Genomic DNA, 27,795 nt, shown 5'->3' with positions numbered 1-27,795 from the left:
CTTCTTAGGACCAGTTGAAGTCAAAAAAAGCACTCCAGTAGTTTTGCCTATTTTGAATATCATAAAATAGAATGATATATAATGTTTTTCATTTTTATATCTGAAGTTCAGTCATATTTTGTGTCTGGAGTGATATATTCTATTGTATCAATTCCATTTCCATGATTTGGGACTTTTACATACAGTGGACATGTACTTGTCTTTTGGGTTCACAGCATTCATTTATGTCAGACATATATGGGAATAGAATTAGTGGGCCATAGGGATGGCTGTTCAGCATTAGTGGATGCTGTCAAGCATTTTCTAAGGTGACTGGGCTGCAGTGTGTGAGAATTCTGTTTGGTCTGTGTTATCATGAATGTTTAATTGCTTCCTCCTACTTCTTGGGCATATAAAGAGTCCCTTGGACACAGAGCCTGTGGTGGTATGGCTGCATCAAGTGGCAGTTTAATGTTTAGTTCCTTAGGAACCATTGAAGTGATTCCCATGTGGCTGTGCCAGTCTGCAGCGAGCAAGAGTTCTTTCTTCCGCAGGATTTGCTGTTTTCTTTTTCTTTTTTTTTTTTTTTGGTTCTTTTTTTTTTCCGGAGCTGGGGACCGAACCCAGGGCCTTGCACTTCCTAGGTAAGCGCTCTACTACTGAGCTAAATCCCCAGCCCCGATTTGCTGTTTTCTTGATGACAGTTCTTCTCTCTGAGTAAGCTAGAATCTCTAAGTAATTTTAGTTTGTATTTCCCTGATAGCTAAAGATGTTGGATACTTAAACATTTGCTGGCCATTTGTATTTCTTCTTTTGAAAACTGTCAGTTCATTAGCCCACTTTTTGATTGGGTGACCTTTTTAGTGTTACTATTTATGGCTCATTATCCTAGGTGTCAATCCCATCTGCTGTGCACTTGCTGAAGAGTTTTCCCCCAGTTCTGTCTCTCCACTGTGCTAATTGTTACCTTTTCTGTTTAGAGCCCTTTAGTTTCCTATCATTCCATTTGTCCATTTCCTGTGTTGTTGGAGTCATTTTAAGATAGTCGTTGCGTGTATTTATCTTCATGGGGTTTATCTATGGTTTCCTCTAGCAGTCTGAAGAGTTTCAGGTCTTACTATTAAGATCTTTAATCCATTTGGAATTGATTCTTCTGCATGTTCAATGTAAATTTCATGTACCATTTAGTGAAGAGCCTTTCTTTTTTCTAGTATATTTTTGGTTATTGCTGTGTGGGCTTATTTCTGAGTCCTGTATTCTACTCCATTGGCCCACATGTCTCCTTTCCTGATAGTAGCGTAGAGATTTAGCTCTATGGAATAAACTGGGACTAAGTGTCGTGGGGTTTCTAGCATTCCTTTTTCTCCTCAGGGTTGCTTTGATCATTTGGAATCTTTGGCAGGACTATTGTTTTTTCTATTTCTGTGAAGAATGTGATTAGAATTTTGATAAGGATTGTGCTTCCTCTGTAGATCTCTTAGGGCAGTAGGGCCACGTTTGCAGTGTTAATCCTGACACTATGACCATGACTTCAGTGTCCTTATAGTTGTGTTTTAGAGATTTGTCACCTCCTTAGTAGATTGAGTCCTCCCTTTTTAAAGCTGTTGAGAATGGTTTCTTTCTTGGAAGTTTACTGTTGATACAAAGGATAGCTGCTGTTTCGTGGGTTGATTCTGGATTCTGCTGCTTTACTGGTTGTTTAGCAGATGTAAGAATTATTCTGGTGGGACTCTCAGCATTTTATAATTATAGGACTGTGTTGTCTGGAAGTTGGGACAATTTGACTCCTTTCTATTTGTATCCTTTTCATTTCTTTCTCTTGTCTTTTTGCTCTAGCAAAGATATTGAACATTGTATTTATTAAGAGTGTGCAAAGCACACCCCCTTACCTTGTCATCAGCTTGAAAGGATGCTCCCAGATTTCCTAACTTTATAGACTGATGGCTACAGATTTGCTATTTAGGGTCCTTATCACGTTCAGGCTTTTATTCCGGTGCATCACCAGGGGATTTCTGTTCATCTCTTGAGATGCTGGTGTGATTTGTGTCCTTAAGTATGTTTGAATGTTGTATTACATCCAACACTGATGGTGTGTGTGTGTGTGTGTTGTGTGTGTGTGTGTGTGTGTGTGTGTGTGTGTGTGTTGTTGTTGTTGATTCACGCATTCATGGAATGATACCAAAATGGTACAGGTGTCAGGTTCGTAATGTATTCTTGAATTAGGTTTGCAAGAATTTTACCGAGAAGTTTGGTCTGATGTTCAGGGAAGTTGGTCAGTATAGCTTTCTTGCTTCTTGTGTCAGGCTCTCACCTGGCTTTGGTATCAGGCAATGCTTCATATCGAGTCTGCTAGTATTCCTTGCCTTTCTTGATTAAACAGTTTTTATTTGGAGTTCATTTTCTAAACATTGACCTGCTATTTCACAGTCTTTTTAATTGCAGTTGGTGCTCCAGTGATGTAAAAGTACAAACTGCCATTTTGAGGAATTGAATAACATTTGTGTTCTAAATCTCCTCACTATTTTTAGTTTTAAAAATAGATAGTTGACCCTCTCCTGGTAGTGATATGTGTTAGGCTGTGTTTGACAGGTTGGTACATCGTATGACAACTCTTATTCTGTGTCTGCTCATCTTAGATGGCCCTGTGAACCTCTGCTTTGCCACTGAACTGTTTGGCTCTGAAGAAGGGAGTGGGTGGCTGCAGGAACTTGAGAGACATTTTTGGTTTTTGGTTTTCCGCTTTCTGTTTTACTTTGAATGCTTTTCTACTTCTGTTCTGATAAAAAGTTCATCACTTGGCTGACAAGTCTTCTTAGACTGAATTAGGCTCCTTTTGCCTTCTCTTTCAGGACTTGTCCTAATGAAGAAGCATATGGGATCCTTAAAGTTAAATGTCACTCCCCCTCCACTGGGACCTTGTGCTTGAGGCCTGCATGTGACTCTTCTCCTGTGATTCTGCTTTTCGTGTCTACTGACTTTGATTACAGGAAAGGCTCTGACGATTCGTATCAAATGACGTCAATGGCCAGCCTGTTTTCTTTCACTAGTCCAGCCGTGAAGCGATTGTTGGGCTGGAAACAAGGTGATGAGGAAGAGAAATGGGCAGAAAAGGCCGTGGATGCTTTAGTGAAAAAGCTGAAGAAGAAGAAGGGCGCCATGGAGGAGTTGGAGAAAGCCTTGAGCAGCCCAGGACAGCCAAGCAAGTGTGTCACTATCCCCAGGTCCTTGGACGGCCGTTTGCAAGTCTCTCACAGGAAAGGCTTGCCCCACGTTATATATTGCCGTGTTTGGCGCTGGCCGGATTTGCAGAGCCATCATGAGCTAAAGCCTTTGGATATTTGTGAGTTTCCTTTTGGATCGAAGCAAAAAGAAGTTTGTATCAATCCATACCACTATAAGAGAGTGGAGAGTCCAGGTAAGTTTCAGTGTACTGAGAATTAAAACAAAACATTAACATGTCTCTCACCAATTTGCATATAGCTAGACTTATTAGCTAAAAGGCTGTGTTAAAGAATCCATCTTAGAAGGGATTTTAGCTCTTAAATTTAGCTTTTGTGACATTTAACTCTTGACTGCTGTTGATCCTCACTTTCTCTAATAACACCCATTTCCTTTCTGTGGTTTACATGTCTCTGTCATGCTAAACACAGGTTCCACGTTTGCACTAGATCCTTCTCTCCTGTTTGAGAACTTTGTTGTCACACATTGCCGACTTTTCTGGCTTTACATTTTCTCTCTCTACATGTCTTTTTCACCAAATTATTTTTACTTTGTTTTTGTGTCTGTGTGTGTCTGTGTGTGTCTGTGTGTTTATGTTTATGTCATGGCACATGGTAAGATCAGAGGACAACCCTTGGGAGTCACGAGGGAGGTCTTTCCTTAACCATTTCTCATTCTTCGATGTCTAGAATAATACGCTTTACTAGGTACAGTGGTCAGTATTTTTTTTTTGCAGTGAATTACATAAACTGATATCTTAGTCCTTTGATTGCTTCTGTAGCAGATTATCACACAGTCTGGATAAATTCACTCTCCTGAAAAGAATTAAAAACAAAGCCAACATGTATCTCCCCAGTTTGCATGTAATTAGCTTTGCAAGCTAAAAGGTTACTTTAGCCTTTGTTAAATAGTAACAATAGAAATTGGAAGGTAGAGAGCCAGGGATTAGGAGACCATATGGTGAGGGTCTTGTAATGAACTCTACCCTAGAACAGAAGGATGGCATGGGTGTGAGTGAGCCGGAGAGGACGGAGGGGAACGGAGATGTGTAAAGAAACCTACTTTAGTTTTCCTTTGGTGCCAGCATCAAAGCCAGGGTCTTGTGCATTTTAAGCACGTACTCTACTATGGAGCTACAGCCCAGCCTGAGCAACCCGTTCATGTATCAGAGAGACATCCACAGTGAGGACATCTCGGTACTTCTGTGAGACCACCTCCCCATATTGAGGACATCTCGGTACTTCTGTGAGACCACCTCCCCACATTGCCACATTGGGAATTACGTTTCCAGCCCAGGAACTTTGCAAGATAGATTCCCCACAGCTGAGACACAAGTTGGGTTCTTGGTTATTTTAGTTGCTACATGATAAATAGCCACACATGTGGGAGTTTAAACACAACACACATGCATTACCTTATATTTTCTGGGGGTCTGGTTTTAGTCACCTTAGCAGCATCTTTTGTGAGTTTGTAATCAAGGTGTTGGTCAGGGCTGAACTCTACTGTGGAGCTACACCCCAGCCTGAAGTTCAGATAGGTGAGGGGTCACTTCCAAGCTCGCAGAGGTAGTGACAAGATTTGGTTCCTGAACAGTCCAGTGGACGCTTTGCTGGTTATTGGCTGAAGACTACCTTCATTCACTTTACTGCATGGCTTCTTCTCAGTACTTCACCTCAGTTATGTTTGTTCCTGTGCTGCCACTCTCTCTTACAGTAGTAGGTTTTCTCTCTACCCGACTGTGCTGACATGCACGCATGTGATGATGCTCTGTCTTCTCCAGAGCCAGGAATGAGAATTTTCCTGTGAGAGGGCATTGAATTCTTAAACACTTCCCCGTCACTTTGCCCATAATTCTGTTGGTTAGAAGCAAGTCATAGGCCATATGCTGAAGGGATTTATCCAATTACATGTCATGTGTTTGCCTGGTGGGGAAGAAGCTAGCCACATCTACTCCAATAGGGCTACCTTCTAATAGTGCCACTCCTTTGGCCCAGCATACATAAACCATCACATCAACTAAAGAAAGTTGTAAAGGAGATGAACTGGTATGCTTAGGTTCCTGTAGGGGAAGATAATCAGCTACTAGTGATGGAGTTAGAGAAAGCGGACAATTGAATAATGGAAAACAAACTCATTTAAATGCTGAGAGATTGTAACACGTCCTCCAGAGGGATCCAGATAGAGCATGTGGGGAGTGGCCAGAGAGGAGAAATGTTCAAGCAGACAGCTACTTAGAGCTCCAAACTTCAAAAATCCAATGGCCAAGTCATTAGAATAAACAATCAGAAAGGACTACAGATGAAGTTGTACTTAGAGGACTGATTTTGAAGGGAAGGCCTTTTTACTCTGGAGAATTGTTGCTTCATTGAGGAGACCTTAACCAGTTCTCTAAATGCTAAACACGAGCCCTGACTGACTCTGAAAGTGTTCAGCATTGGGAATGCAGAGTTCTCATGGATCCACATACTGACTTCAGCTCCCTCTGTAATCTTACATCTGTCTAGATCAGTGACTGTGTCTTCCCCTCCTGTCTGCCTCTCTGCTCCTAGTATCCACGGGTGTTATTATTTTCACAGTATTTGGTACTCTGCTGGCTGGACGTGGGTATTTCTTTAATTCTCATTAATTGCATTAAATGCTTATTATGGTTGTTTTTGGATGGAAAATGCCTTCCTTGTGGACTCTCTGTTTCCAGAGTCCTTCACACAGGCTGAATGCTAAAGGTTTTTGGGTTTGGTTATGATGTAAATACAAATCCAGATTCTGTCCCTCCTACCAGTAAACTTTAATCACTGCCCCTAAAAGGTTCCTGATTGGCTGTGACTTGTTTTCCTGATTGATTCTTGTTTTTCTTTCAGTCTTACCTCCAGTGTTAGTGCCTCGTCACAACGAATTCAATCCCCAGCACAGCCTTCTGGTTCAGTTCAGGAACCTGAGCCACAATGAGCCGCACATGCCCCAGAATGCCACGTTTCCTGATTCCTTCCACCAGCCCAACAGCACTCCTTTCCCCTTATCTCCTAACAGCCCCTATCCTCCTTCCCCTGCTAGCAGCACATATCCCAACTCCCCTGCAAGCTCCGGACCAGGAAGTCCATTTCAACTCCCAGGTAAGACTGCACTGAAGAAAAAAACTACCTCCAGAACTGGGCAGTTGTTTTAAGTGCCAGTCTTCTGAGTCAACTGTTACACAATATCTTGCTGTTGATGACATATTCTTGATGAATTTATTTCCACAAAAATAAGATTTTATTTTTCAAATTCCATTATGTTTAAAAGTCTGGAAATTGGGGCATTAAGTGCAAGTGTTTAATTTGCTGTTAAGAGTTGTCTCAAAAACAAATTTGAATACTTCATCTTCCATTCAGTGCCCTATGTAGCTCTGTCTCAAGATATCCCATATAAACCTTGGGGCAAAAGAGAACTTCTCTTCAGTCTTATAGTTCCTGAGGAAAGTTAGTCTAGCTCTATCATTTGCAAAAATTCACAATTCTGAATATTGGAAGCCCAAAGATTTTTATTAACATGCAGTTTCCTAAGCTAATTACCCAGCCATTTAATAGGGCATGATGGCTATTGGGGGTGTTACAGTAGAGTAGAGTAACTGTTGTCACTGTAAAGAGCTTTGAATGTCTCAGTGTATGGTGCTGACAGTACTGTAACGTCACCTGTGGCGTGTGCACTCGGTGATGTGGTGTCTCAAACTGCTGTGAAGGAGCTGCAGGTTCCTTGAACATACATTACTATAAAGAAGAAAAGTCTTGTCCTTGGGCTCCATTTTATTGTTAATCCTGGTGTCCTGGCTTACCGAGGTGTGAGTTAATAGACGGCTGTGATGGTGGTGGCCTGCAGGGGATGCGGTGTGCAGTCTTCTGCTCTGAGCAGTGTGAGTCCTCCGTCTGTGTGTGCTCAGTAATGACTCCTGATGATAACCCTGTAAATTAAGAAATACTTTTAGAGTAATAGCTCTGGGCAGAATGAAGACCTTAGTCTTCGTGGGAATTAACGTGTCTCATTCTCTTCCCTCAGCTGATACCCCTCCCCCTGCCTATATGCCACCTGACGATCAGATGGGTCAGGATAACTCCCAGCCTATGGACACAAGCAACAACATGATTCCTCAGATCATGCCCAGCATATCTAGCAGAGGTAACTTCTTGGCCACTTTACTTTTGTGCAGTGCTGGGAATACAACCCAGGGCGTCATTCGCTGGGTAAATGAGTAATCTCCCACTGGGTTTTTCCAAATCTTGCTTGCTTGTGAAAGCACCTGGACTATAACATCAGTGTGAACCTTACAGTTTTTGCTGGTGTGAACTAAGACTCTGGGGGTTTGGGAGGTGGGATTTACATGTGACGGGTGTGTGTGTGTGTGTGTGTGTGTGTGTGTGTGTGTGTGTGTGTGAAATGTAATGGACCTAATTGTTAGTCTCTCTGATTATGTTGAAACCTAACCTTCAGTACAATGCTACTTAGAGATAGGGCCGTTTAAGAGGCAATTAGGTTTAAATAAATTCCTGAGATTAGGGTCTTTGAGATAAAATTGTCTCTACGTGATTAGATGCGGAAGCCAAGGAGTGGCTCCGTGTATGAAAAGTACTTGCTTAGACAATCTGATAACCTGAGTTCTGATCCCTGGAACCACCACACAGAAAACTAGTGCATAGCTCTGTAATCACAGTACTTGTACAATGAGATGGGAGTGGGTACAGGAGAATTTCCTAAATTTCAAAGGTCAGCTAACATAGAGTATGTGGCAAAGCAGAAACAAGAAACTGACTCAAAACATCAAAGGCAAGAACCACCTTCTAAAGGTTGACCTCTGATCTCTACATGCACACATCTGCACACTTGCATTCATACACGAGTGCGAGTGCACTCACTTGTGTGCGCGCACACACACACACACACAGGCATAAATGCACACATACTCCACTAGACGGCACATCTGCTAATACCTTGATATCTGAGCCTCTAGAACAAACTGAGAAACAATTGCAGTAGTTTTGCTATTGTTATTTTGTCTTGAATTTAAGCCACTCAGTCAGTGATATTTTATTACAGCGGTCTGAGCAGGCCAAGATAATTGCCTTGGACTCTAAGCCATGAATGTCAGTGAAGTTTAAATGAAGTGTCTCATTCTCTTTGTCATATAACGCTCAGTTAGGACAGATGGTAAATTTGCAAAGGACTTGGTGTTTCAGATAGTCAGTTATTAAAGCTCTCTTCTGTTTTCAGATGTTCAGCCTGTTGCCTATGAAGAGCCCAAACACTGGTGTTCGATTGTGTACTATGAACTGAACAACCGTGTCGGGGAAGCTTTCCATGCGTCTTCCACCAGTGTGTTAGTAGACGGGTTTACAGACCCTGCCAATAACAAGAGCCGCTTCTGCTTGGGGCTGCTGTCCAACGTTAATCGCAACTCAACCATCGAGAACACCAGGCGGCACATCGGGAAAGGTGACCTCGCCATTTCCTTTCATTCCTTTGAATCCAGTCATTGCTTGTACTGGCGGGACATAGTTCATTGCAGCAGGTGACAGAAACATCCAAAAAATCTTAAGGCATGGCATTTACCTTAAGTTGTAAATGTTAAAGAATGTGATCAAAGAAAGATACAACTAGTCCTCTCCTTTTTATTCTGCTTAGGTTTTGTTTCTAGTACTAAAAATCTGAATAGAATCCTATTGTTCACTTCTTGAGTGTTTACCCTACCAATTAGGGCGAATTAAGTTAGGGCCTAACTGGAATGTAAGGGGTAGGAATTGACACTGTTCACAGCAATATGTATCCTCAGTAACTAGGACATTGCAATGCCTCTGTCTGTCTGTCTGTCTGTCTGTCTGTCTGTCTGTCTGTGTATATATGTGTGTATGTATATAAAATCTTGGAAAAATATGTGCATATTAATGAGGGATTAGTAATTTAGAATTATTGCACTTGGAGCAATCTCTACTGTAAGATTAGCGGGATGGGGGAAGTGAGTTTGGGGTGTAAACGCAAGTGAGGCTATCCAGAAACCTCACGCATCTGTTTCCTGTAAAGCACTGTAGATCTTAGTCGGCCGTACTGTACGTGTGGGATGCAGTACACACATCAGAGCGTCCGCCCCAGGAGCGAGCGTGCTGTCTCCAGAGCGGCTTTGCTTTTAGACCCTGCTGTTGTGGCTCCTTTGTTTGAGTCTTAGAGACGGTAACCATGGCAGATAACAATAATTGTGTTAGCTTTCCTTGTAGGCAGATTCAGGAAAATAGCCTGAAGCCAGGTGCAGTGGCTCACGCCTGTAGTCCCAGCACTTGGGAGGGAGGCTAAGGCAGGCGGATCCCAAGATCAAGTCCAGCCTGGGCTGCATAGCAAGACTGTCTTTTAAAAAAACAAACAAAAACACCACCCTAAACAAACCAAAAAAAAAATCAGTTTTTATTGATTTTATTGTCAACTTGCCCTGACCTTTTTTGTGAAATATGTCTCCTTTATCTGTTGATCTGTCAGTTCCCTACTACAGTGACGATAACCTAAGGGACATCTCTTTGGTAAATGCTAGGACCAGTTTTTACTTACTTGCCAGTATCCCCATTCTGGAGTCTTTTGATCTTAGTCCATTTCTGTTTACTCAGAAGCAAGCCACAGGTTTTAAATGCCGTATCTTGACATAATTCTGTGACTTACATTTGAACAGACTTTGCATTTATGGAGATCCTGCTAAAGCTGACATTGTGTGGTCACAGACAGTAATGGGGATCTGCCCATCGAGGGCAGTATTCTTCCTTGTCAGGGTGGCAGCATGCTATCCTGTGAGTGAGGCAAGACTGCTTCTGAAACAGACTAACTGACACCAGTTCCATTTATAAAAAACAACCAACCAAACAAACAGCTAAGCCCTTGCTCCCGGAAGCACATAAATATATTCTATAGGAGCCTATATGTAACTGTCTTAGTTAGGGTTTCGTTTCTGTCAACAGACACCATGACCAACGCAACTCTTATAAGGCTACACCTCTTGGGGCTGGCTTACAGATTCAGAAGTTCAGTCCATTATCATCAAGGCAGGAAGATGGCAGCATCCATGCAGTCATGGGGCTGGAGGAGCTGAGAGTTCTACATCTTTGTCCAAAAGAAGCCAGGAACAGACTGTCCTCAGGCAGTTAGGAGGAGGGTCTCAAAGCCCACTCCCACAAAGACAAACTTCAACAAGGCCACATCTCCTAAATTGCTGCTTCCTGGGCCAAGCATATTCAGACCACCACAGTAACTTCATGTGTGCTGCATGTGAAAAGGTTTAAAGGATATACACCAAATTGGTAGCCCTGTCTACCTGTGGGGAAGAAAATCTTGAGATAATTCTTAGATGTATTGGAAAAGTATTTTGTGAGTCAGTTTTTTAGTAATAAAGCTTAAATTTTGAGAGCTGGTTTCTCATAAGTATATTTCTAGAAAACTTTAAAAAGTTATATTATTTTATGTGTACAGATTTTTACCTACAGGTGTGTCTGAGTATTGCATTAGAGGCCAGAAGAGGGGCATCTCCTGGGACTGGAGGTAGATGGTCATGAGCCTCTATGTGGGTGTTGGGATTCTAATATGGGTCCTCTGTAAGAGCAGCCAGTGCTCTTAACTTTTGAGCCATTGCTCTAGTTCCATTTTTGGAAAAAAAAAAAAAAAAAAAAAGGAAAGAAGGCTTTTAAAGGGAAAGTAAAATGAGCCTGCTGTTTTAAAGCTAGCTGTAATCTGAAGTCACATATGTATGTCTGGGTTTCTGTAGGTGATGGTTAAAATGCTGTGGTCGCTTTTTGTTAGCAAGCAGGATGGAAAATGTTGCTAAATAACATTTATTATGATTTTTTTTAAAGTACTCATTAAAAGAAATGTTAAAGAGCATCTTTTCTTTTCTAGAGAAACAAAAGGTGGTTGGGAAAGGGAACCAAACCCTGGGGTCAGACAGTGTAATAACCCTGCCAGCTCCTGCAAGAGGCTCGGCTGACTGTTTCTGGCTGCGGAAGGCCATCTAGTGGCAGCTGTGATCTGAACACTGTTGGCGTGTGCTGTGCATTCTGGGTGCCTTGTTTGCACTGCGCGATGTCTGGCTTCTCACAGTTGTTTGCTAAGCCGTCTCCCTTGTTGCCTGTCTCTTTAAGGTGTCCATCTATACTACGTTGGTGGGGAGGTGTATGCCGAGTGTCTTAGTGACAGCAGCATCTTTGTTCAGAGTAGGAACTGCAACTTTCACCATGGCTTCCACCCCACCACCGTCTGTAAGATTCCCAGCAGCTGCAGCCTCAAAATTTTTAACAATCAGGAGTTTGCTCAGCTTCTGGCTCAGTCAGTCAACCATGGGTTTGAGGCTGTGTATGAGCTCACCAAGATGTGTACCATTCGAATGAGTTTTGTCAAGGTGAGTAGTTATGATCTCTAATGTGACTTCAGTCATTGTAAGCATGTATGCGTTATAGAAATTATTAGATGAAGATAACCAGTGCTTTTGACTCAATTTCATACATTTAAGTGAAATTTTTGAATTTATCATTTTTACCATATGACAGGTTATTTCATTTTGTAGTCTACACATAAAATTCATGATTAATTTTAATAATGGGTAAGGATTGGGTTTACAAAGTATTTCATCTAGTAGACTAAATTATTGGAAAATGTTTATATTAAAATTACATTTTGACTGGCTCAGACTCCATTACAGTGACACGGGAAATTTATAATATTTTATCACTTTACTTGTGTCTCAGACCTGTTGCAAAGGATTTATAAAGCCTATCACTTCCATGGCCTGATTTTACTAACATTATAAAGATTGTGTCTCATTAACAAAATGTTGAGAGAATCCTAGTGGTGAGTTTCACCAGTTACAGCTGCTCCCTCCTAGTTGGCATTTGAGCCCAGTCCAGTTTCCTTGCTGTTTATCAGTGATCTGAATCTAATTTCTCTCCATCTTTTGAAATGTGGCTTTTTTATTGTCCAGTTCCCTTTTCTGCCCCATTTCTCTTTCCTCCATCCCTGTAGTTTCCCTGGAGCAGAGCTAGTATAATGAGAAAGACCGAGAACTTGATAAATCAGGAAAATAAAAGTTAAAAAAACAACATGTTTTTCAGTTTTTATCTGAAGCTTACTTTATCTGGTTGACCCCTCACCCTTAGGCCTATGGCTCGATGTGACTGATACACTAAACTACATGGTAGGATTGGTCAGTGTCCACACTGTCTCATCGGATGAAAACTAACAGCCTGTCCCTTGAGGGCCTGAGGCTTGATTTACTCAGTGAGCGTGTGTCGCAGCAGGACATAGCAGATCATAGTCTGGGGCCTTTGCCACATTTAAATGCTTAGCCCTGTGGGTCTGTATCAGAGAGATTCTGTGATTTGTTGAAGTGTAGCTTTGAATAATGCAACTGTGTCTTTTAATGCCATGTTGAACGCTTACTGGTTTTCTGTAGTTATTCAGTGTGAGTACAGTTTCTGTGTTTCTACAGTTAAGCTTTTTATGGTTAAAGTTGGTGTGGACTGGTGGCTGTTCAAGAGGGATTTGCTCTGCTGTCTGTTCATTTCCAGGGCTGGGGAGCAGAGTACCACCGACAGGATGTAACCAGTACTCCATGCTGGATTGAGATTCACCTCCATGGGCCTCTGCAGTGGCTGGATAAAGTCCTGACCCAGATGGGCTCTCCGCTGAACCCCATTTCTTCTGTTTCATAGTGCAGAAGTATTCTTTTCAATTATATTTTTAGTGGACTTGTTTTAATTTTAGAGGAATTTCCAGCACAGATACTGTGAGCTGACATGGAAAAACAGATATTATGGCTTATTTTTTCTACGTAATTGTGACCAACACATTTGTATTTTATGATATTACATTTGTTTGTATTCGTGTTCATTGTGATTAACTTTCAAAAGTATTGTAAACGACATAGAGTGTTTTGCCCCTGTTGAAAAGTTCAGCAATGATCTTAAACTGGAGAGTGGTTCCTGTCCCAACAGTGTGTAACTTGTTAACTTTTACACGGTAGTGCCTCACAGAATGGAGTCGTATCCTTTAGAGAGCATGTATTGTGGGAAGGAGTAGACGACGTTGCTCTGGTAATCTCTTTACCCTACCACCTTTGAAAAAGCATATGTTGTTTTACAAAAACTTAAAGTAGGGACTTACAGGAAACTATTGAATCTTATTTGAAGGACACTGCAGTCCTAACATGGTGTTCAGTGAAAGCAAGGTGGTAGATTTCTGGACGTCATACATTTACATTTAATATTGCTAAGTGTTCGTCAGTGTAATGTGACTTCATGCTATATATCTTTTGTAAAACATTTCCTTTTAAAAAAATCTCCAGTATTTGTCTTTACTCAAATTTGTCATAAGTTCCACGTAACATGAGTCACCGTGGCTCTGCGGCCTTGTTCAGCTTCGTCTGCTGCTTTGGGCCGGTGTTTCAAGAGCTCCACTGTGCACCAGCCTTTTCACTTTGCACTTTTGTGGGTGACTGACTGTCTTAGTGTAACCATGGGTGACTGACTGTCTTAATGTAAAAGACTGTCGGGTGGCCTGGTCTTCCTTCCCCTTTGCTTCCTAGGCTCTCCTTTGTACCATACTACCATTCAGAGTTGGCAGCTGTAGGTGGTGCTGCCTTCTCAAGCTGTAGTTATAATCTAGTTAGAATGCTGTCACTCTGTAGTTATAATCTAGTTAGAATGCTGTCACTCTGTAGTTATAATCTAGTTAGAATGCTGTCACTCTGTAGTTACAATCTAGTTAGAATGCTGTCACTCTGTAGTTACAATCTAGTTAGAATGCTGTCACTCTGTAGCTCCAGCTGAGGTGCCTGTTAACTCCCTAGTGGTATGGGTGTTGTTGCTATTGAAAGATGGTGTGTGGACACCTTTGCTCTCTACCAAGCTTGTCATACAAGGGCCGGCAACATAGCCATCAGAGCTCTTCAGTGGGCCCAGGAGTCAGGCTGTTGGTGTAAATGAGTCACAGCAGGGCTGGGACGGTTTGTGTCACATGTCAGAGAGCAGAGTGTCTCTGCGTCAGCGCTCTGCCTCTTTCTTTTATCCTTTTAGAACTACATGGGTGCTAATCTCCAGAACACTGTCAGGCGTGAACACTCTTAAGACACCCATTTAGTTCACTGTGCCTTGGCCATAGGACTTGTAACCACTTTCTAGGGAGCGGTTGGATGAACAGTTATGGCCTGAGAACGGAGACACTACTTTGACAAAGAAAAGGGCCTACCTTGCCCATCAGAGTGAGAGAATTTATTTCCTGGTGCCTTTTGAAGATATGCAGAAGATATTCTCACTCTGCTGAGAATGCTATCTTGGCTTGACTTTCATAGTGCCCTTCCTGCCTCTGTGAGGAAAACAGCTTCTTTGGAGGGTGGGGGTTCCTTTTGTTTTCTGTGTCATTATGTATTGACTTTCAGAGTGTAGCCGTGGGGCGGCTTTGCTCCTTCCGAGGGGTGCCTTGCTGGCCTTCAGTAGCTTGGGCTGTAAGCATAACTCTTCCACAGTGTGAGTGTGTCAGCCCCAGGAAAGAGATGGCCACTTCACACTGGAGCACAGAGGCTGTTCCTTGTTCCTGTACTTTGCAGGCTCTTGGCAGCCTTTAAGAACAAGCTGGTAGGAATGTGTCTTGTTGAATGGCAGGGGATCCTTGTCTGTGATTTCTGCTGAGGTCTGGAAACAGGTGCCTTGCTTGTTCCTTTGCCAACAGTGGGCTACATGTCGCTTCTGCACAGTCATCACATCACAGGCCTCAGGCTTGCAGATCCTGTGTGATTGGCCGTCTGTGCAAGTGGCAGGACTGAAGCTCTTAGCTGTTCTGAGTTTCATGGAGAAACCCCAGCCTGTTCTGCGGTCTGTAAATGGGAGACTGTAGTGCCTGCTCCTGTACTGTCTAAGGATATACAGACGTCTGTGGGTAGGAGAGTGTTGGGGAGAGAAAGACAGCAAGTGCGGATTCTTCCGCAGAGCAGAGAACAGGGAGTAGGACCTCTGAAGAAGCTTCCCACCACACCAGACCCAGTGCTGGTTCAGTCTCTGTCCTGAGATGGCTCTCGTGGAGCCCAGGCTGGCCCTGAGCATGCTGAGTTGCAGATGGCGGCCATCAGTTCCCCACCTCTGAAGTGCTAGGGTGACGGCCATGCACCATCATAGCCAGCTCCTGTGGTGCTGAGACCCAGCCTCAGACTTCGTGTGTGCTGGGCAAGTACTCTGCCAGCCCACCGACGTCCCTAGGTCAGCACTCACACTTTTAGCAGACAAAATAAATTAATACCTGCCAGGGAAAAAGATAGGTTTGCAAATAATAATAAAGTTTGCCCTCAGTTGGATAAATGGAAGAAACAAATCTCAGCCATGAATTACAGCAACAAGGTGCTGCCTAGAGAGAGCAGAACCAAGAGGTGCGTTTGCTGATGTCACCAAACTGGATTTAAGGGCTGTAAGTAGGCATGCTGTGGGCCTCCCAGAATTAGAGAAAATTGGAGGAGGAAATCAGTTTTAAACAAGCAAAACCTGGGTAATGGTGGCGCCTGCCTTCAGTTCAGCACTCTGGAGGCAGAGGCAGGCAGGTTTCTGAGGGCGACCTGGTCTGCAGAGCGACTTCTACACAGAGGAACTCTGTCTTGGAGGAAAAAAAGAAAAGCAAAACAGTAAACAAACAGAACAGGATATGAATCGCACACACAATAACTTTCTATGTTCCATGGTTGCTGGTAAGAAGTAGTCAGGCGTGGCTGAGTCGCTAAGGTGAGTCCAGGAGTAAGGTTGCTTAGGAGAACACTCGACAGTCCACACCAATGGTGCAGGGAGGAAGTGTGCTGTTCTCGGGACGTTTGGCAGGTTAGACACCCTTCGGGGACGAGAATGGCAGTAACATTGCAATGGGAAGTGAACTGTAAAAGTTGGGGGTTACCTCAGTCTCCCTGTTGCCTGAGAGGACTGTGGGAAGCGTTTCCATCCCTGCCCATGGTGCCCATCGGAAGAGAGAGTGGATGAAGAAGTGAAGTCTGGTTCAGGATACGCCTGTCAACGGTGTCATTTGTGCTCCTGCTGCGGAGAGCACCGAGTGGCTCAGCTCTGTATCCTCCCATCTTGTTTGGTCACTTCCCTGGCAGCACTTGAGTCCCTGTCACTGGTCTCTCTTAAAGTCCTGTCTCTTTGCTTCGAAGACTCTTAAAAGTTACTATTCTTTATTTCTTTTTAAAAGTTGGTTGTTGTCTGGAGACACGGTCTCTCTGTACAGTCCTGGCTGGCCTGGAAGTTACTGTGTAGGCTAGCCTTGAGCTTGAAGTGATTCTCTTGCCGCTGCCTCTGGGTTCTGGGATCACAGGCGTACACCACCACGTACAGTGCCCTCTCATGACTTTTAGAATCCAGCCCCTGGTGACGGTTTGGTTTTAGATCTGTTAGCTTTGTCTGAATTCCTCTTTGTCCTGCCGAGTAAATCCTCTGCTCTCCTCAGCAGAAATGCGTGTTCTCGATACACACACAGCTAAATAGTGATGGTTTATAGGTGGCCTCTGCTATTATGTAGAGCATCTTTTTTGAAAGTAATCTCCAGTTAGGTGGGCATTTCCCTCACAGCAGTAGGATTTTCCCCTTTGGGAGAAACCAGTTATTAGAAGTTTTTCTTGTTAAAATAATGCTCTTATGAGAAGAAAAATTAAGGCATTTGTTCTGCACTAACAGACTTCTATTTGATGGACACCTTGGACAGGTCTGTGGACTTGGGTGGGTTCCAGCGTGCTGATAAGAAGGGTAACAGGATTTAATAGTGTCCTCAGGCCTTGCGTTCCTGGGGCACTCAAGAAAGAGTTCATCACCCTGTCTAGGGCTGTAGGTCAGCGGTAGAGACTTAGCAGGCATGAAGTCCAGTGTGCAGTGCCCAGCACTGTACAAAACTCGGGACACACCTACAACTGGATGGTATGCCAGACGCACAGAGGAAATGCACAGCGATGTGTTTAAAACGCAAGAATGAATACACGTTAGAACATTGAGCTGGTGATGGTGGCTGTTTAGTAATGACCTCTTCCCCAGCAAAGAGCGTCCAAGAGCAGAGTGTCCCCAGCAGAGAGAAGGCATTGGTGTACTTGTCCAGGTAACTTAGGTTTTAAATCAGCATAAGTAGTTATTCTTTAAGGATTTGTTTGAAGTTGCTCTTTTTGAGAAGTTGAGAGTTTTGTGTGCAGCTGGGCACATGCTTGCCCCGCCCTGCCTTAAACCATGACTTTCCTACTGTGAACCGGTGTCAGCCACACCAACACTCCAGGTAGGCCTGAGAGTCCCGAGCCCTTTCGAAGAAGGAAGGTCTTGAAGAGCGGCTGTGCTCTTGCGCTACCGTTGGCTGAGCTGCTGCTTGGCCGAGTCGTAGGCATGGCGGTTGGGCACTGTGCTCTCTACGCGGCCAGCTGCAGTGTGCCCTCCCCGAGGACGATACTTCACATGAGGATGTGGAGCCGAGGGATGGCCGCACCGCAAGTCTGCTCACAAGTACTGGTTCTGCTTTCTTCACGTCCTAGAAGACTAAACTAGCAGTGTGCTTCAGCCCTGCTACCTTTTGATACATATAAAAATGTACTAGGTTTTACTATATACTGTGCTTCTCAAAGCCATAACTCTTAAGAAACTTGTTTTTGCATATTGTTTGCTAATACTTTGTTTTAATAAACTTCAAAGGCTGCTCATGGTGTTGCCGTTGTTTATTTTCCTGTACTTTGCCCTCCTCCATGGTTCATGTAGTGGCGATCTGAGGAGGCTGAGACCAAGGCAGAACCCCCAGTGCTGTTGGCAGAGGTGTGTGGACCCGGCGTGCATGCCTCACCACTCGTGGGAGCTCTGCTCAGGAAGATCCTGCTCTGCCCTTTCCACATCTATGGCGCTTGCTGGTCTTTTCCTTTTTGTGTATTTTGTTTCGAAGAAAGATTGAGGCCAATCCTGGGGTGTTTTATTTAATCACGAACTCTTCTAGGTCTTATCTGGAAGTAAGGGGCTTGCTTAGCAAGGCTGGCTACACACTGCAGTATCGAGCGCCAGGCGGTACTTGAGTTCCAGCCCGTATGGCTCTGTGCTCTTAGGCGGGCTTGACCACTCTCTGCCTCAGGTTTTGCATTTATAAAATAAAGATCTCCTTCATAGGGAAATAAAATGAAACATCCCAAAGAAAGTATTTAGATTATTGCTTCGCATGAATATCTTGATAAAATGACCTATTAAATTATGTTACTTTGACGTAAAGCAATTCTTTCTGCTGTCTGACCTTGACAGTGGTTGGTAAACTATCAGTTGATGATCTACATTTTTTTTTTTAAGTTCTTGATTTTGTGTATCCATGTGTACTGGCTGCCATGTCATGTTGTACTTGTCTAGGTCCAAAAATGTCTAGGGCTTCTCTCTTTTACGATGTGGAGCCCAGGGACCAAGCTCAGACCTGCAGACACAGCAGCATGTGCCCTAACCCACTGGCCCAGCTAGGCTCTTCTCTTCCCTTTTATCCACTCTTCTTTTCTGTGGTAACTGAAGTCGGAGTAGCTTCTGCGAGCCTCCTCCGGTGCGCACCTCCCCTGAGCAAATGCATGCCTGTCCTGCTAGGATGTTCAGGCAAGCACCATGGCCAGGAGGAGGAAACTTTAGTTAACTCCTTACCCCAGGAGAAGAGATGAACAAACACCTTACTGTAGAGGAATTTCTGCAAACAAGACCTTAGTGTTTTATTTGGTAGGCGTTTGCTGAGGTGTTCTGTGGCAGTCTCTGGTTAATTTAGCGCAGCGTGTACTGTGATGTTGGCTTCTCTAAGCCTAACGTTAGCTCTCCAGTTGCTGGGATCCAAGCAGTTGGGATGTCGCAGTGGCAGGGCTCAGCAGCAGCTGCGGCCGGCCGGTCTGTGAGACAGCAGTTTTCATGATGTTTGTTTCATAAGCATGTCTGGGGAGGCCATTAGCAAACTGGCAGTCCTCTTAAGAATGTTTTATTTAAAACTCTGCATGAGTATATGGTAGAAAGAGGAGTTTCCAAAATGGCTCTTCCTCCATTTAAAATATGACTATTTTTGTCGAGTCAGCAATCCTCTTTATTTTCTCTTATCCTAAATCTCTCCACTTCCATTTTGCTGCCTTAAAGGTATTGGGGTGGTAGGGAAACCTTAAAGATGAGCTGTTGGCATCCTGAATTCTTGTGTTTGTACATACATGTATTCTCCCAAACAACCTGCTCACTCAGCCTGGACAAGGCCACCTGCAGGCCTGCCTTCCGGGCTGGCCACCTGGCCCTACACAGCCATTCCGTGTGCTCCTCCCCAGTAAGACCCCCTCTCCTAACCTCAGTATTGCCAGGTTTTCTTTGTGGGGCTAAGGCCTTGTGGTCTTTCCTCTGTCCTCTTGGGCGTGTCTGCTGCCCTTGTTCAGCTCATCTTTAGGCAATCATTTTGGTGAGACTTTACGAATGTAGCGGTTGGCACAATAACTAAGGAAATCAGCGAGGAGAATCCTCACACAAGAAATAAATCTACCATATAACCCGGCTAGACCACTCCCCGGTGTGTGCCCCAAAGACTCAGTACATTCAGTGGTGCTGTTGAGCTGTCCCGGGTTGTCCAAGAGACTCCCAAAACTTACAGGCTGTTGCTGTTACCCAGCTCGCTGTGACAGCCCTTGGGATTGCTGCGAAGAGCAGTTCCCAAATGTTGGAAGTCTGCTGTCTGACATGTTGACAGAACACTGATGCCTAATGTGGTTATAATACTAGAGCTCACCTCGTAAGTTACGTAATGAGGCAATTTTTAGTTAGATTGATTCTAGTTCAACATGATCGGATCTCATCACCATATCCCAAAGGAAATTCAGGTAAGAAATTATAGCACTTAGATCTCTCCTCTCTCACGGAACCCTTGGACTGTGATGTGATGGGTACCTTCGACTGTTGCCTCAGAGGACCCCACCGTTGCTCAGCTGACCTCTAAAGTCAGCAGTGCAGCTGGTGCTTCTGCCCGTTGGCAGTTGGCGTTCTCTCAGAGAACGTGAAAGGGACCCACTTGGCTTGATGTGTCTGAGGACAGAAAACCAGAAGAGATGTGGGAACTACTGTCGAGGCTAGAGGTGAATGCGCTCTGAGCTGTGTAATGCGGCTTACACCGTGAAGTTCCTTCCCCAACTGTTGCGTGGAGAAGGCCTTTCATGGCACTCGGGTGGGCTGCCGCAGAGGACACCTCTGAGACCTAGAAGGTTTAGATGGAAGTGACGTGGATGATAAAGGCCGAGAGGACTTGGATCGCTTTTGTGCAGCTTTCAGTGTGTCAACATTAGTTCCAAAGAGTAATTAACAGCAGACATTCCGCAATTAATCTCACACGTCTGTGAAATTTTTCATTAACTTAGAACTGGTTAGACCACCTGGGCGATGCCAGCAAATGTGGAGACAAACGCAGACACAGATATAAACCAGACTCCAGAGAGAGTGCTTCAGTGACACTATCCTGCATCGTCGGCTCACGACTTCACCTCTGCCCAGTGTACACCTTGTCTTTCCCCAGCCTGTCTTTCCTTCTGACCTCGAGCAATGTAACTCAGCTAATATTTGAGAACTGTCAAGTGCCATGCTGTGGATAAACAGATAAAAAAATTCCCGGTACATCTTCATTCTCAATGCAGGCAGCAGACAAGGGAAATAAAGTATCTGTTTCCTGGTAAATTCTGAGGAGGAAACGGTGAGAAGAGAGTGCAGGGGGGAGGAGGAAATAGTGGGAAGAGTGCAGGGAGGAAGGCATTGCCGCTGTAAAGGAAGGGAAGATCTCCGTGGAACAGGGAAGATCTCGGTGGGAAGCGATGTTTGGGTTCAAGTCTAGGAAAACGTGAGGAAGTCAGTTGAATGGTCCTGCTCCAGGCAGTTGAGAAGGCAGGGGAGCGAGATCGCTAAGATCTGGTTTTCCTGCAGGAAGTGGAGTGTTGTAAGCAAAAAATGTAAGTAGTACATTAGGACATGTACCAATGTAAAAGTTCTGTTCTCAGTCTCCGAAGGAGATGATGATGATAGTAATAAATAATAATAGTAATAATAATAATAATAATAATAATAATAATAATAACTCAAGTGTTATACACACAGAGACAAAAAATGCTAGTTAACACTGGATTACCATCGTTGGGAAACAGGCCGCTTGGAGGTCTGTAAGCAAGAGTTTCAACTCAGTATTTTGTCAGATACAGGTTTAAGGCGAAAGTCGTGATGATGCACAGGCAGAACTCACCTTAAACCCTGGCTGTTTCCCCAGTATAATTAGCAAATGCCCACTGGGTGCCTGTCTTGTGTCTTTAAAACTGCTAGGCATCTAGAGGCAGTGGTGAGCAGGGCAAATGTCTTCTCTCTCATAGGACAGCACGCAGTTATGGGGAAGAGACAGGCTAATTACAGTCATGCCATAGCTCTCACTGGGGACATAAGAAAGGTGGAAACACTTGAGTCTGGAGTCAAGGTCAAAGACACTGAGTTTGAAATGACCATCCTTTCAGAATGTAGAATGAGGTAAGAAGCCCCAAGCGTCTTACAGTGGGGAAATGGGCTGTCTGGGCTTTCTGCGTGCGGATCGCTCTGTTCAGCTGAGTTCATCTCCCGATGGCTGGGCTAGCCAAGAATATAACTCATCAGTTTAGGGAGCTCAAGCAAGTTTTGACAAAGATTAGAAATCAGACGGATGAGAAGGCATTAGCCAGAGGGAAGAGAAAGCAGCTTAATGCGGAAGGTTCTTGGGGATTAAACAGTTTCAAGTTCAAGAAGAATATGAGGACATGAAGCTGGTTGTGGGCCAGAAGGTTCTAGGCCTTGTAGGCAAAGTTGAGATCTTTGCTTTTAATCAGGAGACAAAGGAGAAGCCGTTAGTGTAAGTAAGCACTGAAAGCAAGCATTGCGATCAGATAGGTATTCTGGCTGGAGGTAAACAAAAGGCTGTAGGGCAATGGAAGTGGGATTTGACAGGGTGGAAGGGCCTATGGCAGATTTACCTCTGCATGTGAGCAAATGAAATAGCCACCTCGCTTTTTTATAACCTTGGGCAATCATATGCTGATGCATATTGAAGATACTGAAGAAACCTTAAGATAGAAAGGTGATAGTTTTCGACTTCTTGGGTTTTTTGCCTGTAAGTTGCCCAGCTACGGTGGAGAGAGCCCTCTGAGGAGCACTAGAAGCTGTGAGAATAGATGAGGTTCCGCTGCTCCTGACGTAGGCAGGCATGCTGGGAAGTGAAGACCGTTGCCATCTTGTCCCATGTGAGTGAGAAAACTGCAAGTCTCTCATGGAAAGCCATCTCTGTCCTACTGTAAGCACTTCTGGGGCCAGCATCCTAACTAAACCCACGTCGGACATACCCGACATGAATGGAGCACTGGACCTGAAATGTCTGTGTAGTGCTGTTATCTCCACTTGGTAGCTGAGGAAACAGGCGTCAGAGAGTCATAGAGTGTAGAGTGTAGGGTCGAACTCAGGTCCCCATTGCTGTCTCTCCCTAGTTCCTATCTACCGTTCCCACACTCCCATCCCTCCTCACACTGTTGGGATGTCTTGCTAACACCCTCTTCTGCTTCCAGAGGTTGTTTTAGAGAGGAAGCACGATATGCCATGACATGGTCTCTTCCTATTTTTAGCCCACCACACCCAACACTTCTAAGGTGTTTCCGTTACAGCTTGGGCTCAGGATAGCAAAGGCAGGAAAGTTCCCGTGGTTGTTTCTAGCCTCCGAAGAGCCATCTGTCTTAAGCTTGGGCTGGTGAAACAAAATACCATACATTTGATAGGTTAGACAACAAAAATTTATTTTCCCATAGTTCTGGAAGCTGTAAGTCCAGTCTCAAGGCTCTGGTTAATTTGGTGTCTGATGAGGGTTTATAGATGGCCAGCATCTCTGTGTATGCTCATGTAGCCTTCTCAGCTACAGGGAACAAAAAGTGGGTCGGGCTTCAGCCATGACCTCAGGAAGCTCCAATTCCATAGTTTGAATGTAGCCACTCTGGGACTCAGGACCTTCAAGTACAAATTTGGGAAGAACATACGTATTCAGTCCACAATACTATCTAAACTGTAATCATCACACTGTGATCCATCGCTTACATATTAGCAGAGGACAGATAGATCGTATTTTCCTGCTCTGGGGGAATCCAGGTCCAATACGAAGAAGAAATATTACTGCTCAGCCAGCCCAATGCTACCCTAGAAAACGGAATGGAGTTATTCAGAATAGCAGCTGAGGCACACGGTGCTCTTACTGACTTGGCTCTAGATTCTAGCCCTGTGTAGGCCCAGTTATCTGAGAGTTTATTCCAGAAGCAAGCACCTCTTGTCACCTTGCTCCATATTTTATAAGGGATCCTAATAGTGCTGGATCTCTGTGGCTATAGTCAGCCAGTAGTCCCCTAGGAACCACAGGTGACTTCTAGCCAGTTACTCGGGCATGCTCTTCTTTGAGGGGACAGGCCCTTGCTTTTTCTTGCGGCCACAGAAGATGGAGCTGTAAGTGAGCACATCCTGTCTGGGAGGCAGCGTCTTCTCTTGGCCTCAGATCTGTCCCTCGGTGACAAGAACAGCTAACCTTTGAGAACTCATTCTATGCCTGTGTTGTTCAGGCTGTGACAGTGGTGTAGTATATTTCCTGGCAGATCAGAAACGACCTGATAGCCATTTCATGGACGAGGTCACAGGACATAGGCTAAATGCTTCATACATGGTCATAGGGAGTTTAAGCCAGAGGGTTAGAGCAGAGCCTGAATTGGGACTCCTCAGCACAACACCTTCAAAGTCGACCATCAGGATGGAAGTCCTGTTCCTACATACCCTACCTCTCCCAGTCCCCAGCCCTGAGCTTGTGATTTTGGTGTGCTACCGGGACTCATGGTTTACCTATTTACACTCTCAGACCGTCTCTGCAATCAGGGTATGTGTGGATTAGCTGGACTATCCTTCTAGAAGACTTGAAGATGTTTGGCTCCATTTCTGAATAATAATCTAAGATGCTGGGAGGAGATGGCACAGAGGAGGCGTCCCAACAAGGACCCAAGGCTGTGGGAATTCAGAGCTCTAGAGCCTTGCTGTGTAACCAAGTCGTCCTGCCACCTCCTTCCTCTAGGGTAAGGGTAGGAGCAGTGGGGGAGAGCCCTGCTTAGTCTCACGGAGCCTCCTGCTTGGCCACCTGAACATGTCCAAAACCCCTTATGAATGTTGCAGAATTCTGCATGTGTGCACTTGGGTGGGGGCAAATGTGCTTTTCCTGCTTCTGGTCCACAAAGCTTTCCTAACTCCAGCACAGTCCAAGATTAATATGTCAAATTCTTTCTCAGCAAAAAAAATGTCTCTTAAGCTCAAGTGAAATGAACTTCTTTAAGCCCAGCAGCTCCTGGAAGTATTCTACTCGCCCATTAAAATAACTCCCTGGCAGGGCATGGGGTGGGGGGTGGCAGTGTGTGTGTGGGGTCAGGTAGTCTATGCCCATAATCCCAACATTCAAGAGGCAGAGGCAGGCAGACCTCTGTGAGTTCCTGGCCTGTTTCTGACCAGGCCTATGAGACCCTGTGTCAAAACAAAACCCACCTCCCGGGAATCAGGCTAACTTAGAAAATAGTCAAGGCTGTCACAAATCTGCCTCTCACAGGTCTAGTTCTTTGCCTTATCCCCATGCAGTCGTCCTGTGGGGAATCTGAGGGCTGGCTTTTGTCTGCTTTGGAGGCAATGCTACCCCACTCCCTCCCTTTCCAGGACCTACCTTCTATAAGCCCTGGCTCTGCCTTGGGACCTCTGAAAGCTTCAAGCCCAAGAAAGCGCTGAGAGCAGAGGAGTGAGAGAAAGATCTGCCTCTCAGAGAGGGCCCCTATGGGGTCCAGTTAACAGGAATGTATTCAGCAGACCAGGTAGTAGTTATCCCTGGAGTCTACCAGCAAACAAAACCCGAAAGCAAACACTTTCCAGAGCAAGCAAAAAGCTAAAGGAAACCAAAGAGCAGATATGCTCAGACTGACCTGACCCTCGCAGGGGAGGTAGGCCTATTCCTCCTGGGGACGGGCCCTCTCCTATTCCCTTTCCAAAACGGTGCGACCAATGATCAGTGCTTTCTGTGCTGGATCTAATTTGGTGAGCTTTTATTGTAGAAATGTGCTCCATGATGGCCTGAGGTGCAGACTCTCCGGTGCAGCACCCCGCGGCGGCTGTAATCACTTGTCCCTCCACCGGTCCCTTAGCCGCTGCTCTCAGGGGAAACTGGGTACTGGGACCCAAGTGGGATACACTGAAACCTTTCTCTGTCAGATCCCCAGTGTCAAGGAGCGAGAAAGGCGTTAGCAGCTGCAGAGGACAGCCATCAGGCTTGGGAGTCCAGACCGGACAGTCAGCTCCTGATTAGTCTTGCGCTCACGGTGCCTGCTGCCCCTCTGCGAGCAAAGTCAGGAACTCACCAGGCAAGCAAGTCTCCGGTGCCTGGGTGGGTCTTTCCGGGTTGTTTCCTGACAGGACCGGCTGTAGGGAGGGGGTGGAGGAGAGACTGGCCTAGGGAGTACTTTTAGGCTCTGGGACCAGGACCCCATGCAACCTGCTAACACCCCTTATTCTCCAGATCCGAAAGGGTCCTTGGGCGACTCCAGGTCCCACCCTACTCTGCTTCTGCTGGAGGTTTCCCGCAAGGCCAAGACCAAGCTCCCCGCGGCCCTAATTCCTTTAGCCCTATACCGGTCGCGTCTTCCAGGGCGCACGGGCGTCGCGCAGCGAGCGATCGTGGGGCAGCGCAGCAAAGGCCGAGTGGCGCAGCTGGCAGCCGATAAAGAGGACAACGAGCGCCACCGACAGCAGCAGGAGGAAGAAGAGCAGCAGGTAGGTGGGCAGGTCGGGCTTGGTGGCCGAGCCGTCCCGCACTCCACGCGCGGTGGCCAGCTCCAGCGGCAAAGCGCCCTCTGCCTTGACCGTGGCTCCGGGGGCCAGCGCGCCACTTCCCGCCGCCTCCGGCCCGCTGGTGGCGTTGAACACGTCGCCGTACATGATCCGCGGGACCCGCCGACTCCAGCAGAATCTCCTCACTTCTGATGATGCAAACCGGCGCTGCTAAGAGCCTCCATGGCGCTCCCCTCCCGCCCAGAGGCGCGCACCTGCGGAGGAATCAGTGCCCGCGGGTGGCGAGGTCACCCGGACCTGGGGGCGTCGGCCGCTCTATATGTAAGCCGCCGCAGATCCCGGCACCTCAGGAGTTCCCACTTCTGGCTGTCCCGAGCCCCGGGCCTGTTTTACGGTTTTCCAGCCGCTCTTCAGCTCGAGCAAGCTCCAGAGCACCCCTGGGCTGCAGCAGCTGCGAAGGGTGCAGGTGAATGCAGCAGCAGCTTGTGGGGCTCTCTGCTCTGGGCGCGGGTGCTCGCTGATCCTCCGCTCTCCCGGGTGCAGTGGGTTTTTTTTTTTTTTTTTTTTTTAGCGGTCCGGCAGCCTCGGGTCGTTGTCCAGACCCCCGGTATAGCGCGAGCCTGTCCTCACGCGTTCCCACCGCTGCGCTCCTGCCTGAGCTGGAGACTGAGCTCTTCTGTCCTGGTCGGGAGGCGGGGAGGTGACAGGATTTGCAGCACTGCCCTGGGAGAGGCTGCGAACCAATGACTGAGGATCAGAACGGACGCGGACGGAGCTGTGACTGCCTTTCATCACTCACCCATGAGGATTCTGAGGAAGGGAGAGGGAGAAAGAGGAAGACAACAGGGAAAGATGCTAGGGCAGTGAGGTTCCTCATTCCTCCTCCCATCTGCAAAACCTGGTGTTGAAGGAGCTGGTACTTGAACCTGGTCTCCTGGCCGGGAGTCTATATGCTTGGCCTCTACAGTGGCCGAGGGTTTCTGGTAGCTGCTGTTCATGTCTCTAACCATACATTGAATATAGGGCACGGGCTTCAGGCTTCACGTCCCACACTGTCATAGCGCTGTGGTGGCTTTGTTGCAGTGGGGTACCTGAGTACCTTACCTCAGGTGGGACCTGGAACCCATTAAGCATCTCACCTACCAAGGTTACACAACCACAAAGGAGCCTCACACTCCAGTCCGGGCTCAGTACCAGTCTGCCTTTAGAGATGGGGTGGGGGTGGTTTATGAGCAGTTACCAGCCAACAGGCAGAACATTTAATTAAGGGGGCGAGCTGATTGATTATTTACTTATTTATTTATTATGGTCAATTTGACGTACGCTAGAGTCATGGGAACCTCAGTGGGGAACCTCAACCGGGAATATTGACCATGGGCACGCCTGCCTGTGGGGCATTTTTGTGAACAACGATTTTGTGTGAGGTGCACTATGCCTCCCTGAGGAGGTGGTCCTGGGTTGCCTGAGAATTCAGGCTGTGGGAGGCAAGCCAGCAGAAGAGCTCCTCTGTGGCTCTTGCTTCCCTTCCTGCCTTCCAGGCTGAGTTCCTGCCCTGACTTCCCTCGGTTGATGGGCTGTGACCAAGGAAGCGAGTGGAAATAAGCCCCTTCCTTCTCTAAGCTGGTCTTGGTCAGAGCCCTCACACCTGCCTTTCCCCAATTCTTTTACCACCCCCTGCCAGGTGTAGCCAACTTGCGTAGAACCCCAGTGACTGCCTGCCCATTGCTCAGACAGA

At 45.8% G+C, this 27,795-nt stretch overlaps 2 protein-coding genes and 1 long non-coding RNA gene across 10 annotated transcripts in view; 1 reads left to right on the top strand and 2 right to left on the bottom strand.

Moving 5' to 3' along the window:
* Smad5 (SMAD family member 5) overlaps positions 1-17,886 on the top strand; it is a 29,344-nt gene extending 11,458 nt beyond the window's left edge. For 7 of the 8 annotated variants that reach the window (XM_006253587.5, XM_006253586.5, XM_039096036.2 and 4 more), the window contains 6 exons: positions 2,829-3,394; positions 6,057-6,308; positions 7,228-7,347; positions 8,437-8,658; positions 11,334-11,590; positions 12,756-17,886. In XM_006253587.5, coding sequence (XP_006253649.1) covers positions 2,992-3,394; positions 6,057-6,308; positions 7,228-7,347; positions 8,437-8,658; positions 11,334-11,590; positions 12,756-12,899 — 1,398 coding nt within the window. In that variant the 5' untranslated portion in view covers positions 2,829-2,991 and the 3' untranslated portion in view covers positions 12,900-17,886. 8 annotated transcript variants of the gene reach the window in all.
* On the bottom strand, positions 543-6,275 carry LOC134482807 (uncharacterized). The gene is made up of 2 exons (XR_010059370.1): positions 4,454-6,275; positions 543-4,412 (listed from the first exon to the last, which is right to left on the bottom strand). It is a non-coding gene; the product is annotated as an uncharacterized LOC134482807 (long non-coding RNA).
* A 5,098-nt stretch (positions 17,887-22,984) lies between the features above and the next one.
* On the bottom strand, positions 22,985-26,728 carry Smim32 (small integral membrane protein 32). Its single transcript, NM_001400920.1, has one exon. The coding sequence runs from the start codon at positions 26,205-26,207 to the stop codon at positions 25,896-25,898; it is 312 nt and encodes a 103-aa protein (NP_001387849.1). The 5' UTR covers positions 26,208-26,728; the 3' UTR covers positions 22,985-25,895.
* Between the last annotated feature and the right edge of the window lie 1,067 nt (positions 26,729-27,795).

This window comes from Rattus norvegicus, chromosome 17 (genome assembly GCF_036323735.1).
Source record: "Rattus norvegicus strain BN/NHsdMcwi chromosome 17, GRCr8, whole genome shotgun sequence".
In the NCBI taxonomy this organism is placed as follows: Eukaryota; Metazoa; Chordata; class Mammalia; order Rodentia; family Muridae; genus Rattus; species Rattus norvegicus.
Note: the sequence above shows the minus strand (reverse complement) of the source record. Positions and strands in the feature narration are given on the sequence as shown.